Genomic DNA, 17,046 nt, shown 5'->3' on the forward strand with positions numbered 1-17,046 from the left:
GAATTTGATTATATTAATTCATAATTTTGTTTTTTTAAAGAAAAGTAAATAATGAATGGAAAATATGTTTTTGGTAAAAATGAGGGAAAAGATGAACGGTGTAAGATGATGTTAAAGAGTAAAGGATGGAGGGGGGCGTAGGCAAACACACGACGGCTACGTGTTGATTGGTTGGTTAGTTATACAGACGGCTGTTCCCGTCTATGAAACACCACGGAGAAGTGCATTGCAAAATAGAGGATTATTACCTTGCCAATATCAAGTGTTCACCGGTGACCGAATGAAGCGGTAATTTGTCTACACTAAAAGAGATTAAAAAAAAATGTTTATATATATTATTATTCCCTTGTTCTTAGAATGGGTCTGAAATGTTCCTTCACACGTCCCATCCTCTTCTTTCATCTTTCTCCGCCGTGGAATCACATAGTTCCCAATAATTTCACATTTTTCCGGTTCCGATTACCTTCCCCGGCGTAATGCCAAATGCTACCGTCTCTCGAGCTTTTCCTGCTCGATTCTCACTTTGACTAAGCTTCTTTTCTGTTTTACTATTCTGTTACTCCGGTCACCGGCCAACGGCGGTGTTTTCTACGGAAATCTGAATAGAAGAAGCTCGAAGTTTACTTTAACTTTGTGTTTTTTTCTTTAGCTTAATCTTTATTCCTTAAGTTTCTTCATATGAAGATCTTTTAGTAGTTTTCTTCGTTTGATTGTGTTCTAGGATTTTGTTTTTTACTTTATACATTCAAATTGTTAGTGCGATCGGTTGTTTTGGTCTTTTGGTGGTTTCTGATAACGATTGATTTGTACTGTTCGATCAAACACGGTGATCGATGCTTAAATGTTGAATTGGATCGACTGTGAAGGTGCGTGGTAGGAAAATCTGAATAGAATTTAGGATTGGAAGCTTCGGGGAGAGATTAAGAGAAGATGTTTGATCTTAATCTCAATGTTGACTCGCCTGATGCGGCTCAGAAGGAGGACTCCGTTGTGTTCTTTGAGAAGCTTCCTCAAGGTTCGGGGAACCAAATGGATGAATCAGGAACTTCCAATTCTTCGATTGTCAATGCGGATACCTCCAGCAATGGTGGCGATGATGACTCGTGCTCCACACGCGCCGGTGGTGAGCTCTTCACGTTTAACTTCGAGATATTGAAGGCTGGAAGCGCGAACGACGTTGTCACGAAAGAGCTTTTTCCAATAGGTGGAACGGTGAATGCTGACTTCGGGATTCTTCAAGGGCATAACTCCGCCTCTTCTTCGTCAACTTCATCGAGGAAGAACTGGATCAACCTTGCGTTTGATCGAAGCGGGTCGGCAGGGGAGGGGAGAACGGTTCAGCCGGTTCAGCCTCAGCCGGTGAAGAAGAGCAGGAGGGGACCGAGGTCTCGGAGCTCACAGTACAGGGGCGTTACATTCTACCGGAGGACTGGGCGGTGGGAATCTCATATCTGGTGAGTGATTTAATTGTGTACTTTCTAAATAATAATTGTTGAATCGTGTATTGTTTTGCTTTTGCCTCTTTCGTCAAATTCCATTAGTTCTTCGTTCACTCAAACTAACTTATCCTTCTGTTGAATTAATAAGAATTTATTTGCCTGGTTTAATCGGATTTCTAATTCACTCCGATGTATGCTTCATTAGCATATCAAATTATCTTAACGTCTTGTTTTTCAACTGTTCATGTGCAGGGACTGCGGGAAGCAAGTCTATCTCGGTATGACTTTGACTCGATAATATTTCGTTGTCTTTGATTATGTTATTTATGGAAATATTTGTTATCTACAGCAATTTCAGATTTTTGTTATTTAAGGAAACCTTCTTGAACATGTTCTGTTGGGGTAAAATTCTAAAGTTATAATTCTTCGGTTCCTGTAGGTGGATTCGACACTGCACATTCTGCAGCAAGGTAATTTTGATATGAGTGGAGGAGAAATCCCACACTTACTCCTATTATGCACATAGAATTCGTGTTTGACTTTTTGAAGTTTTGTTAAAATTAGAGCATATGATCGAGCTGCTATCAAGTTCAGAGGGGTTGATGCTGACATTAATTTCAATCTTAGTGATTATGAGGATGATCTGAAACAGGTTAACTAGAACCCAATCGCTTTTATCTTTCTTTCAGCAAATTCATATCATCGTCATCAATTGAATGGCATGGTTTAAGAACAACTTTTTCCTAATAATCTTCTGTATCTATCTTTGATAACATTCTTGAACAGATGAAGAATTTAAGCAAGGAAGAGTTCGTTCACATACTTCGTCGCCAGAGTACTGGTTTCTCAAGAGGGAGCTCCAAATATAGAGGGGTGACACTGCACAAATGTGGCCGATGGGAAGCTAGGATGGGGCAACTCCTTGGGAAAAAGTGAGCGATCATTTTCGTGAAATTGAAATGCATGTTTTATTTTTATCTTTTGGTTTAATAGGCTTGTGACTAAGGTTATGTTGCAAACTGAGACTTTTGGTTAAACCAAAGTCTTTTCTCTATGGGTATTACTTGTTATTTCCTCACTTGGGAAAATAGAAAATCTAAGATTCCTATTTCAAGAAGAAATGGGATGGTGTTTTCATCACGGAGATTACAATCCTTGCTGCAGGTATATATATCTTGGGCTATTCGACAGCGAGGTAGAAGCTGCAAGGTCTTAAAGCACAAATTTCACTCTACCTGAACTGATATTATTATCCTGAAATTTTCAACCTCAATAGGCATCCAACCAACCCGTCTCCCTTTTGTATTTTTCTGGAAATTAGGGCTTATGACAAGGCAGCAATCAAATGTAATGGGCGGGAGGCAGTAACGAATTTTGAGCCTAGCACATACGGAGAGAAAATTTCTGAGGGCAGCAGTGAAGGTATATTGATCTAATCATAAAAGCATATGTATGGATGATCTGTTATTTGATTGTGTTCAAATTCGAATATAGGTGGGTGGAACATGCTCGATTTGAATTTAGGGATTTCACCTCCCTCACTTGACAACTCTCCAAAGGATTCTGAGGGGCATCTGCGGTTTCAATCTGGTTCTTGTTATGCTAATGAGAGGAGCACAATGGTAACCATTGAACCAAGAATATCTTGAAACATTCTAGTTTTCATAGAGTAATGAGAGTTCCAAAACTTGTGTTCTTTTATGCACTTTTCACATGACACGATGTTTTTATAACCCTACTATAAATTACATTTTGAATTGTCTGTGTTAAAGATGGAAAGCAATGCTGATGCAGCAGTTGGCGATCCACCTATGAAAGGACCGGTAATCACATCAGAGCATGCTCCCTTATGGAATGGTTTACAAACTAGCTTCTTTCCCAGTGAGGTGAGTTTCACTGATGTGATTTTATTGTAGAGCTTAGCTTGACATTTCTGCTACTAATTTACAATTTCGATGAATTTTGATAACCCAAACAAATATGGTACAACCAATTGTATTGGATTTCATTTTCGGCTACTGAATTGATTGCAAGAATAGTCGACTCCTCTTAAGTTTCTGCTGTACATCATACAGTATTGTGATTGAAAAGCACTTGATGTGTTTTGCCACTCATAGTGTCGAGCTCAGAGGATGAAGAATTTGACCTTAGCAATCATTGAACAGCTTAGTGGATAACATAGTACAATATACACACACTTTATTCTTGTACACCCACTAGAGGAATGAATAGTGATACACTTTAGTACTAGTGGAGGCTAATATTTGACCTGTAAGAAACCATTAACACTTCATCACATGTTAGAGCAAACAGGAGCTGAATTACACATGGTGTTGATAAAATTTAAAGAGTGATTACTCTAAATTTTTGGTTACAGGAAATCGTGACAGAGAAGAGACTTGCATTAGGTTCATCCCAAGGAATTCCCCCCAACTGGGGATGGCAAATTCATAGCCAGGTTAATGCCACCCAAGTGCCACTGTTCTCTGCTGCAGCATCATCAGGATTCTCATTTTCAGCTACCCATTTCCCGGCTGCCATCCATCCGCTGTGCCGTCCGGGCTCGACCGCCCATAACCTCCATTTCACTACACCCAAAGCTTCTACCCTCAACTCCCCCCAGTATCATCACCACCACCAGTTGAACCCACAACAGGCACCACCATAAATCCTTTTTCTTCTTCTACATTAGAGGGTAACCAATAGTAAAACAAAAGAGAAAAGAAAAGAAATGCTTCATTTGGTTATCTTCTTTTTCATTTGTATGCTTTTATAAGTAATGATAATTGATTTGCATTGAACTCCGGCTTGATTCCTGACTAAATACCTCATTACAAAAGAATACTATGTTTAATATTTCTGTACCTGAAAAAAAAAAATATATATATATATATATGTGCTAATATATATACATATATATAATAGCTATTTGTATGGATAGGAAGTTTTTGCTTTTATCTACAAGAACTGAAAGCAAGATTCTTGAGTTTACCAAAGCCCCCACACAACCCATCCATTTGGGCACATTTTTTATTTATATATATATTTAGTTAGCTTTTTAGCTTTTGAACTTATAAACTGTCAGTTGAACTAAGACTGTGATTCATGGTTGTTCATTGTTACACTTACAACTTACAGCTTACAGCTGCAGTTTCATTTATTTGCTTTTTTTGTGTCTGACCGACTGCTTGTGTTTACGAACAGTGAAATGCGGCCAAAAATGAGGAAACGTGGTGCTTTCATATTCCCCCCTTTTCTTTATTTTATATACTTCCTTTTTTTAATGAATACAGGTGCAGATTTTCACTACAAATCAAATATATTTGTACATATATATGCATATATGCATATATAGTTTTCATGGATAATGTTTTTTATTTCTTATGGTTCATGTTCATTTGCTCTTTACTCTTTCTTATCCTTTATGTTACACCATTATTTCAATCTATAAGGACTATACTTACTTTTCATTTTCATTTTAAGCTTCATTCTACCATATTTTAATGTTTTGGATCAAAATATCATCCACCTATTTACCATTTTTTTAATACCTAAGGTTAATTTACATAAATTAAACTAAACTTTAAATATTTATGTTTTGTAGAGAAAAGTTGATGAAACTAGATTACTTTTTTTTTTCTCATAAATTTCGTATATGCTCTCATTGGTTTTGAATATTGCGGGACAAGTTGTGTACTTCTTCACTTCTTTTTTGTCATCGTTTATGTTTGAAGTCTTCTTATCATCGTCTAGAATTTATTATCTGGTCGTTTAAACTTAAAAGTCTTTTTCTCTATTCTTTAAAATGAACTACATGATCTAAATCATCGTTTAGACGATAGTACATGATTGTTTAAAAGAAAATTATTTGTAGGTGTGTTATCGATTAATCTCATGTTGAATTGAGTATTTTTTGTATTTCACATTGTGGGCATGTGATTTTTTCCTTTTTCAAAATTGTTTTATACCATGTAAATACTTTACGTGTTTGTTATATTTTTTTAAAAAAATTCTAATAATAAATATTAGAAAAATTGTCAAAAATGACCCATTTGATGATATTTACAAAATATAACAAAATTTCAGAGTGTATGAAAAATAAATATTGATAGATATTGGCATTCTTCTATCAATGACATTGATATACAATAATAGAAGTTTGTCACTCTCTATCGTTGGATAGAATTCATAACTTTATCATATTTTAGCTATTTTATTACTATTTAAAAATGTTCCTAAATATTATTTCATTATTCTCTTTTGTATTTATTAATTTTTACTCATCTTTTTATCTCTATCTCTTGGGTGTGGTGTTTATTATATGTTGTGCATATTAAACTACTATTATGCACTCCATTAATTCAGACTTACAATGGTATGCATTCCTAACCTGGATTGTTATTGAACTCAGACTATAATAACAAACTAATTAGCTTCAAATGTTTTCTTTATTCTTAAGTTTGATTTGACTTAATTTTAATCCTTAGTTTTCAAAATATTTTAATCCTTAGTTTTCAAAATATTTTAATATTATTTTTGAAATTTAAGTTTCATTTTCGATTTCGGTAGTGTTAATATTTATTAAATTTAAAATTTCATTTCACACCTACGTTGAATGGAGTAATAGATAACAAATTGACCCAAAACTCAAAAATAGAAATATTTTAAAATTTAGAGATTTAGAGACCAAATAGTTTATATCTCTAAATTTATATTATGTTTATTTATAGAATATTTAAAACGGTGAATTTAGCTAATTTTGCAGTACTAATTAGATAATCTATTTTAAAGGTTGGATTCATTTAATGTCTTTTTTTTTTTTTTTTTTCATGTTGCTAAAGTTTGTGTAATTAAGAAAAAGATCTGTTTATGCACTTAATTTGTCTCTATTTTTCCCCTCTTAAAAGCAAGCATTGTTTTAAAGAAAGTCGTCTTTTCTTTCCACATCTTAAAAGCACTTTTTGGCTTAATTAATTAAAAAAAATATGATAATAATTGAAAACTAAAATTATGAATTTGAAAAATGGTAACCAAAGTAGTGAATGGACAGCAACACTTGTTCGTGGCATCATCTCCTCTTATAGACATAAATATAAAACCAATTTTTTTATACTTTTATCGCATCCTTTTGGAGCACTTCCTCTCTTCAACAATATTTGATGCATTATTCTTCCTTACATAGCTGTTTATGTCACACTGTCTCCCATTTTTTATTAGACTAAATCACTAATAATGTATATATGTGTATATATAACTATGCATACTCTACATTTAATGTTGGGAAAACTCCTTTCACTCTACAAAAATAACAAAGAAATCAAAAAATTTAATTAATAAAATTGTAAACATAACATTAACCAATAAAAACTTGAAGTCACACGCTGTATAATTAAACAAAAGTAGAGAAATTTTATAATTATAATAGAAAAATGTAAGAAGAAATTGTAAAAAATAACACCAGGATTGAGCTTTAGCACCATTTTTAGAAAGTCATATGAATAAAATTTTCTCTATCTATTTGAGTGGAAATGGACACCTTAGATTTATATTAAAGGAAGTGAATTTTTTGCGTAAGTTGCGTAAGTTGTCCATTTTTGAAGGACAAACTACAAAGTTCCCAAATGTTGGAGTGGTAAAGAAACGAAAAAAAAAGAGGTAATAAATGAGGTGAAATGATTAGGGAGTAAAACCCCGTGAGTTCAATGAAATTAGTACTAAGGAGAAAGTGTGGAGCCAAAAAGTGTGACCGTGACAACTAAAACCTCTCTATAAAATTACATTACTACCCATTATTCTCAAATAAATTAATAAAATACAATCAATTTTATCTTTTAATTACGTTGGTAGATGAGATTTGAACTAAATACTTTGAAATTTATTTTAAAGATTTAATATAATAAAAAAAGTGATGTAATTTGACACTACAAAATTAATATTAAAATATAAAAATAAAAGATGCTAGAGGTAGGTGATATCTAACCTTTTTAATAAATCCATCCAAGTATATATATATACACACCAATGATTGTTACTATTGAATACAGTGATGGGGTTATGTCTCTTTCCCACTTTTGCTTAATCTCATTGTAGTGTCAAATCAATGATATTTAACTCACTATGTTTGCTGCCATTTCCCGATCTCCCATCTTTCTTGATTATGACCTAACTCTAATCCTTTCCAATTTTACTTCCATTAACCTAACCATTCTTCTTTTTATAACTTTTTCTAAATACACACACTTGACATCCTATACCAATCATACTTCCTTACCATTCATTTCTACTTATTAACCGTCACATTAATTTGTGTTAATCTTACCAATCATACATCTTCTAATATTTATTCATTATTTACATATTTAATTTTCAAAATTCAAACCTTAAAACTAAAACTCTCCAAATTTACCAACATAATTGAAATTTATATCCCAGGATTAAATTGTATAATTTTATTAATTTTATTGTTATTTTGATTAAAGATAAATTTTTAAAAAGTATCCCTAAACTTTGGACTTTGTATGAAAATGTTCATGAAATTTCAAAAGTTCAAAAAAATACTTACCTTAATTTTTCAAAATGAGTTTTTAAGTTTTGAATGAAATTTGTTAACTATATTTTGTATAAAAAATACTCTTAAACTTAAAATGATAAAATAAAATAATATCATTACTGTTGCATGGACATAAACAACTAATATCGTCTTATCTATCTTTTTCAACTCCCTTCTTTAATACTTTTGCTCTCCATGTTAACTATTTTGACATTTATTATTAAAATAAGTAAACAAAGTTGGATACTTTAATTAATTAAGTGTATGAACTATAGTAGTAAAAAGATAATAAATAAAACATGACCAAATGATTTTAAGATTTTAATTTGTTAATAAAATTGTATGTTAGTAGTTGGGTTTATATTAATAGTCCAATACTAAATTGATTGCTATGTTAATGGTAGGAGGAGAGCCTTTTAACATATTTTTTTTTACTTTTAAAGTTAATATTTTTATCACAAGGAATTATGGATTTCTGCATGAATATTCTCACACTTTTTAATTTTATCACGAGATTGATATTTTTTAAACAAAATTTTAATAATTTTCATCTACAAATACAATTACGTGTACTTTTAAACTATTTTTAAAATGTTTAAATTTATTTTTTAAACTTTTGCTTCAAGACCATTTTTTACTCAAACTATAAATTTGTTGGTTTTTGAGTCATAATCTCAAATTAATTTAATAAATTAAAGTTTTGATGGTAAGAAATTTGATTTTGTTTACTAATAATTTATTTTTATTTTAATAGTTAGATGCTATCAACATACAATCATACTTCAATTCGATGGAGTTGTTTGATCTTAAAGGAGATCTTCTATAATTTCGCATGTGAGGAGTTATTTGTTGGTTTTGTTTAGTCATTAATAATTTGATTACTTTTAGATAGAAACAACACTCGTAAGTAGACCTATTGAAACCAAGAAATATAGGCATGCTTGTCATCCAAACAAGAATTATATAACTCTAAACAACTATTTCAACACCTCTTGAATCATCCAAATGAAAGTTCAAACAAAAAGGTTATATTAAAAGTGGAGCGGTGAACATGGAGGTGTTGTTTGTAAATTTGGTTTGGTTTTAACAGAAATGGTCAAATTGAAAGAGAGAAAAAAAAAGTAAGAAATAATAATGATGCATAAAGAGTCGTAATTTTTGTATTGGAATTCAACTTATTACCTAAGAATAAGAAATTCACATGCATCCTCTTTTCCCACTTTAAAGACATTAACCTTGGTTTTTTCTTTTCATATATCTATCTATTTTATTTTGAATTACTTATTATAAAACTTTCAATTTCCACCTTTAATTTAATTTACTTATAGTTCCATTAAAATTGATTTTCATCTCAATTCTCTTTCTTTTTAATCTTCATCTTCTTCAAAATTATTTTCACTTTTCACAAGTTTACAATCTTCTTATTTACTGTGATACGAGGATTGATTGTTGTCACCTCAATTTGTACACTATTTTATTTAGAGAGTTTTTCTCGTGTAATTTCAAGCTTCGAAAATATTGTTTTAGTTGGATTTCAACCCATGAAAATGATCGGATAATTTACTCATGTTGAAATTGAAAAATGAGCAAAGTCATAGTTGGACTCTAATCCGTTAAAGAGTCCAAAGCGATTTTCAATAAAATTTCAAGAGTTGCTTGGAAAAGTGGATATGTTGAATTCGATTGAAGAACCACAATAAAAATTATAATGTCTTCTTCTCTAACTCTCTCTCAATTGCCTATGAACTTAATTTTAACTACGTGTTCTTGTTGTTTGGAATTGATTGAATATTTTATTACATTTTTTTTTTGTCAATATAATTATGTAGCACAAACTAAAGTTTTTTATTAATTTAATTTAAAAATTATCTACTTAATTTAAATGGAACATATTTGATTAAAAAAATTACTCTATTCACCTCTTCTAGGGTTGTCATACCAACCCTATCATATAATTTCTTTTATAATTTAGTCTCAATCAAACTTGAATGCAACAAAAACACAATGTAAATATGTTTAACAATTTTGTAAAGATATACTAAAAAGGCAAAAATTAAGTTTTTGTACACTGCAAAAATGAAAAAATTCAAAGTAATACCATATTTTAATCAACCAACTCTATAACATTCTTACTAAAACAAATGCTCACGATAAAACTTTAGTTGAACAACTATCTTGAACATTAAAGCAGATATTGCATCCCAAAGGAAACAAAAAGAGAGGTTTTTTTTTCGTATGAGTAGCCATTTTCTCAAAACGATCTTTATTTGAATATAACTTGGTGAATAAGATATTTCTTTAACGATTAATCGTATTCATTCAATACTGAATTAGAGATTTTTAGGTTGAATGATTGCTCAATTAATTATATGTGATATTACGACTCTAGTGAGACTTAGTTTAAGAGATGTCAATCTGCCTCTAACATTGAAGAAATTTTCTAATTTATGTAATATATAAGAGAGAGAGATCATAGTAAAAAGAAAAAAAAATTGCAAGCTAAATAAGGAGATAGAGATAAAGAGTACCTTATTTTCCCTCTGCCTTCTTTACCACCTTATTTTTTTATTGTTGTAATTACATAGGTATAATATTTAAATTTAAATGTGTATTTGATACGAAAACTATACCAAATTGGAATTAGAAACTATCCGGTGAGAAACTCTAGTTTTTAATCACTAAAAACTTTCATTAATTCAACCATTTTCAACTATAAAAAGTGGGTTAGACACATCGATTGCCTTAATATCAATATTTAAAAAGTGGGTTAGACACATCGATTGCCTTAATATCAATATTTAAAAATTGTGTTAGACACACCGATTGATATCAAAGATCTTTAGAGAAAAAAAAATCTTTGATTCAAGATTCTACCGCTCCACAAGATAGGATGATCGAACCTACTTGAATATTCTTGACATGCAATTCAAAATATGAATAGAAAAATTCAATAAGCTTTTCTAATCAAACTTGAAAGAAAAAAAAACTCAAAAACTAAACTCACATCATTGTAATAAATATAATTAAACAATAAAAAAAAAGACTAGTGTCACAAAAAAACCTAATTACTACATACAAAAAAATGGAAATCACTCGACACACAAAAGCGTTGAGAAAAATAGCAAAAACATCAGGAAAGGATATCCCGATGCATAAGTTCACATCGGAATCGAAGTTGAAAAAAATTTGTCGGAAGAGGATATCCCAACGCACGAGATATAGCGTAGGATATCCTCTATTTTTAAAAAAGAAATACCTTCTCATCGTCGTCATCTTCCTATTTGGGTAACAATCCATTTGATCATCTTCTTCAACTTCCTCCCCTTTTGCAGTGGTTGTGTGCAAACAAACATATGCAAAAATTCAAACCACGAAGACACACTAAGCAATAAGTAAACAACAAGAAAAATAAAATCATATTTTACCTTCTAAACTCACCATGGTTGCCTAGAACATCAAGAGCGATTACAACACATTCCAAACTATTGAATATAACAAAAACAAAAATCAATAAGAAATGTTCGGATACTTAGAGTAAAAGAAAGTTAATGATAGAAAAGGAAATTAAGAACAAATTCAAAGGAGTTTATGTTTTGGATTTTGAACTTTGAATTACCTCCAACCAAGAAGTTGTGAAAGAGATGAAGATGGAGGGAGTTGCGACAGCGGATTTTGAACTTTTATCTCGACGTTCGTATTGTGCGCCAAAAAATACTCATTATTCATACTAACAAAAATATAATTAAAAAAATATTGATATTACATCAAAATAAGAAGTTTAAATAGATTTTTTTTCATTTTTTAAAAAAGTAAATGAACATGAATTAATTTTTTTGGGGGAGAAGTCCAACGAAAATTAAGGAGAAAATTCACATGAGGATAATGAAACGGGGAAATATAAGGAGATGGAGAAGTCATCCACGTCCTATTGTTATTTTTTAAGCGAATACTACTCCTTGTAATGTTCCTTTTAACATTCACGTTATAACAATCACACCAAAGTATTAACAAATATAGCTAAATTTAATTTAGACCTAATTTTGAAAGTTTATTAATGAGCTAGATCAGATCTTTGGTAAAAATTTATAGTTTTATAAAGTCTATCATTGACACTAATAAGGTCTCGTGGATAGACTTTTCTACATTGTCAATTCTCTAAAAATGTTTGATATACATTTGGAGGTTGTTTGGGCCAAAAACTATTTAAGACTATTATAACCACCTTTGCTATCCATATACTACAAACACTATTTCAAAATCTCTCGAACTTGCTACAGTTTTTTACTACTTTACATTTATTATTTTTTTAATTTCTTATAGTGTTTTGTTATTTCCTTATCAAACTAATTAAAATAGTTTTTACACCAAACACATATTATTATAACTCAAACTAAAATAATTGTCTACACCTCATACAAACTATTATAACCAATCTATAATAACAATTTATAAATACATACCTTTTTACTCATCACTAAAAGTAGTAGACAATACAATTGCGCTTAATATAATATCATTCCCATTTTTTTCTAGTACAACAAATGATCAAGTATAAAAATTTGAATCTAATTAATCTCAAAAATAGGTATTGAACTAGGTTGGCTATCACTATGTTTATCATTTTAAAGTCGTGATGTTGTTCCATGTCTTGAGTTATATCATGTACTTAGAATCCATCGATATTGATGGTAAATCTTTTTAAAAGTTTTGATATTCTCAGTTAATCGACAAACCTAACTTTGAAGAAAGATAACTTTAAAGCTTTTGGTAAAAGAGGAATGAAAAAGAAAACAAACAAAAAGAAAAGGATCGTTACAGTACATACTTTCCATCTTAATCAAAAGATACAAAATCCAATTTATAGATAAGAAAAAGGTGTGACATAAATATCTACCATAGGAAAAAGGATAGTATTTCAAGTCTATATATATATATGACATCTTTTTCAATCAATTTTATCTAATTTTGATGGCGAACAATGATCCTACAAATTATTGATAAAGAAAAAAAAAGGTGGTAAAACTTATTTATATATCAAAACAAAATGAGGCATATAGGGATTTTACCAATCTTTAAGAAGGAATATGGATATCCCTTTCCAACCCCATTTTAGCTTTTAGATAGAATTGGAATCCAATGAAAGCTTAAGGTATCCCCATTTATGAATATTTAGATTGAAATCTTAGGTGTTGGGATATCCATTTTTCTTTTTATTTTTATTTTTTTAATTTTTTAGTAGAATAATATTCACTACTTACCTATTAAGACATTACAACATTTTGTCAATTTCATTTAAAATAGGAGAAGTAAAAAATTGGGTTTTGTAACTAGAATTAATTTAAATGATCAATTTAACATAAGTGAGTTAATTGATTGAGTGTGGAGTTCGACCTATATTATCAACCATAAAAGTCGATATATGAAGGTTTTGAACCAAGTTAGCAATGTGGCTTGTAAGGGCCAAACCCTTGGAGGCATGCACATGATAAGTAAAATATGCTTACATATTTAGACATTACTTAGTTGCTTAGATTTGTTGATATCATAGTAGTGAAGAAGTTAAATTAATTATTGGAAAGACTAATAATTACCAAGTAAATGTTATAGAATCATGTTTTTATATAATCAAGTGGCTTAAGATATTTTGATATTTTGAAGCTAATTAAGTATGCTAGAAACTCTTTTGACTGCTCCATTCTCTTTGCTCTCTTTTGAAGAGTGATTATTTGATTTTTTTTAACCAATACCAAAATTATTTACCATTATATTGTTATTAAAATTCTCAATCAAATGTATAAATTTATGCATACGAGAGTTTATTTATCTCAACTATGTTGCTCATTAGTATGTATGTAAACCTAGACTTCTAAGTTCTTCAAATCCCTCCTTAATTTCAAAATTCAAATTAATAAAAAACTAGTTATTGCATTAACTTATGTTCTTATATTAAAAAGAATAAAAGAAAGAAAGAAAACTACACCATAACATTTGTTTTTTACAAATAAAATTGGAGATTCAAATATTTTAAATTTTAATTGAACTAAAAGTTAGTTGGTGAAAACAAGTTTAAGATAGTAGCTGACAAAGTTTTTAATATTTAATATATAGGGTTAAATTTTATATTAGTTCATAAATATTTTTAAATTTTGATACGAAGATTAAAAACTTAAAAAATATACCCTTTAGAAACTTTATTTTATTCTTAAAATTTGCTGAAAGTAAATATATAAGTAAAAGAAAAATGGTGGAAACAATGGTAATAAAAAAACATAATATCATGATATTAAAAGCGAACGAAAGAATACAATTGTATATATTTATTTATAGTAGTTTAGTTCCCAAAGTTTAAAAGGTAACTTAATTATAATAGTTCAAAATTATAGTTTTATATGTATAATATATTTTAAATTAAATGGAATGAAATACTGATTTAAAATTAAACTTTAGTTCACAAGTAATTAAATCAATTATAATACAAAATTAACTATTACTACCTAAAATATACTAATGAAATAGTACAAGTAACCCTTGAAAAAATGACAAGTCTAAACCTTCAAACTTCTCATCTCATTTTACCCATGAAAGAAATCAAAATAAATTCATAATATTTTTCGAAATATTTCTGTTCATATTGCTATTGTAGCGTAGAAGCATATTTGAAATATAGAATAATTATTTTTTATGATCATATTCATAATGACATTTAAATGTTATTGAAACGTCATTATTTTATAGAAACTTAGTATGTCAAATAATAAATATTATTGAAATTGTTCTGTCTTACTAAAATATATAATATTTTGTGATAAATAACTATTACTATCAATGTCAAATAATAGAAATTTAAGATATATCAAACAGGTAAAAAAATATTTAATTTATTAATAATAATGAGTAGGAAAAAATTGATGTATCGTTAGAACTTACCTATGACGAAGAAGATGACTGGAGTTCGTGCTAATAACATGTTGTAAAAACGAGATGCAACCGAAATACAGAAACCGAAAAAATATAATGTATAAATAAGAAATTAAGAAAATGAAAATCTCAATTTTTCTCCCACTTTCAATCTCTTGCATTATTTGAAAAATCATCAATATATGTGTCATACAAATCCAGAAACTATAAATATAATTCGACGAGTATGATGTAGCATTACTTGATCATTAAGAATGGATAGTTATTGATACATAGATTAAGAATGTGAACACTAAATGTCCACAATAATAAGAAGATGGCACATGACCATCTACGTTATATTACTTATTTATAATAAATACAATATTTTATCTTCTTTTTTCGATCATTTGAGGATAAAATAATTAAAACTTTTGTAATTAGAGGTAAGAGAATTCAAAGCGTCCCGATACTAACTAATATAAGGACCCTTTATTTCTTTAGATCTTTTCAATCTCGTATTTTGTCATATCGAAAGAAAGAGATGAAACCAAGACTAAAAATGATATTTGAATCCTGTACCATAATCTAACAAAGAAATATATACTAAAAGAGGAGGTGGTTATGCAAATAAAAAAAATAAAAATAAAAAGGAGAGGACGAAGTGGAAAAGTAGAAAGAAAGAAAGAAAAAGAATTTGTAGGGTGGAGAGAGAGACCATCTAGTTTAGGTTTTGCATTATTGTGATTATCCATTTCCCCCAATAAATGCAATTTCAAATTTGAGCAAAAACATATTGCTTATTGTGGAAGACGCATCCATCATTTTTTAATCATATCTTTTTCTACTATTAAGGTTTCAGTGCTTTTTGTATTTTATTTTTTTCCTCTATTAAGGCTACAAGGTTTTGAATCCTCAGACTTTACTCCTTTTGGTTTTAACAATAAGTTGAATTCAAATACTCACCTTTTCTTTTTCTCTCGCACATGATGAGTTTTTTTTTTCTTTTTTGAAGGCCAGCTATACCACAATAGATACTATAAGTGGGCCTTGGAGCACATGGTGGGCCCAAGCCCATTTGGATTTGTTTGGCCCTTTGTTCCCTTTAGCCCATCAATGGGTCCCACTACGACTTCGTTTGTTCGGTTTTGCTATTGGACTCGTTAGGTTTTTAGCACTAACTGGGGTCTTCATTGCAAATCTTTTTTCTAAAATACTTCGTAGATGCTTCTTCCTGTAGTTATACTTTTAAACGTAAACCATTAGATATGTACAAATGTTAAATTTGAAAACTCCAACTTACATACCCGTAGAAGTTGTGTGTTTTAAGAATTCAATTTTTGTCAATTATTATCTGGTTTTTCGTTCTTTTTCTTTATTTTTTTTTTTTAATGGTAATTTGAACTTTTCTGATTGAAATAAAGAGGCATATCTTTACAAATATTTTATGAAGTGTGTTCACAGTTTTGGTTGGTTTCCTAATATTAAAATGTATATAATTTGTGGAGGAGAAGAAGACACCCCCAGTGGGCAGGAGGAGAAGTAAAATATATGGTGGTGGGGGCCAACGATCCTTGTCAATGTTGTAATAAATGAAGATAAGAGGGGTGAGTGAGAGTTGTAATTAAAAAGAGATTTAAATTTTAGTATAAAATAAAGAAAAGGGGGAGGGGAAGGGGCAAAATGCAAATTGCAATTGGTAGCCACAGAAATCCCCAAATCCAACCTCCTTGATTGGATTGAGTGTTAAAGGGATATGGTTAGATTTGTGAATGGCAAGTGGCAATGACCTCATTTAAGGAGACCAACATTGTCTTTGTGGGCCAAGTTATCATTAGCTTCTAATAATAATATTACGCCCTATGCAAATACTATTGTCACCATCCTTTCATATAACTTTTTGGTTCCCTTTTTTTAATGAACAAAATATATTTTTAATCATTGAATTTGGGTTATATTTGAATACGAATCTACATTTTACTCATGAAATAATTGGAAATTTTGGCGTAGGGACCAAATATACTACAAAAATACAAAATTCAGAGGAAAAAGTCTGTTGAGTTTGAAGACCTGAACGTGAATTAAACTAAATTTTAAAGACTTTTCTAATACATAAAGAAAATTATGAATATCGAAAAATTAAAGAGCTACAGAACATCG

General features: G+C 29.8%; 1 protein-coding gene across 4 annotated transcripts; it reads left to right on the forward strand.

The window, feature by feature from the left end:
• The first annotated feature begins 341 nt into the window (after nucleotides 1–341).
• LOC101222024 (ethylene-responsive transcription factor RAP2-7) lies at nucleotides 342–4,430 on the forward strand. Of its 4 annotated transcripts, XM_004148202.3 has the most exons (10): nucleotides 348–1,454; nucleotides 1,692–1,717; nucleotides 1,879–1,909; nucleotides 2,004–2,091; nucleotides 2,226–2,371; nucleotides 2,604–2,648; nucleotides 2,761–2,861; nucleotides 2,934–3,061; nucleotides 3,212–3,325; nucleotides 3,817–4,430. In XM_004148202.3, exons 1-10 carry the CDS (start codon nucleotides 931–933, stop codon nucleotides 4,105–4,107), a joined length of 1,494 nt encoding a protein of 497 aa, XP_004148250.1. In that variant the 5' UTR covers nucleotides 348–930; the 3' UTR covers nucleotides 4,108–4,430. The 4 variants fall into 4 exon arrangements, with proteins under 4 accessions (XP_031743801.1, XP_031743800.1, XP_004148250.1 ...); XM_031887940.1 differs by lacking the exon at nucleotides 3,817–4,430 and having other exon boundaries at nucleotides 344–1,454; nucleotides 2,934–3,108; XM_011658924.2 differs by lacking the exon at nucleotides 2,604–2,648 and having other exon boundaries at nucleotides 349–1,454.
• Nucleotides 4,431–17,046: the final 12,616 nt, after the last annotated feature.

Source organism: Cucumis sativus, chromosome 6 (assembly GCF_000004075.3).
Source record: "Cucumis sativus cultivar 9930 chromosome 6, Cucumber_9930_V3, whole genome shotgun sequence".
Taxonomy (NCBI): domain Eukaryota; kingdom Viridiplantae; phylum Streptophyta; class Magnoliopsida; order Cucurbitales; family Cucurbitaceae; genus Cucumis; species Cucumis sativus.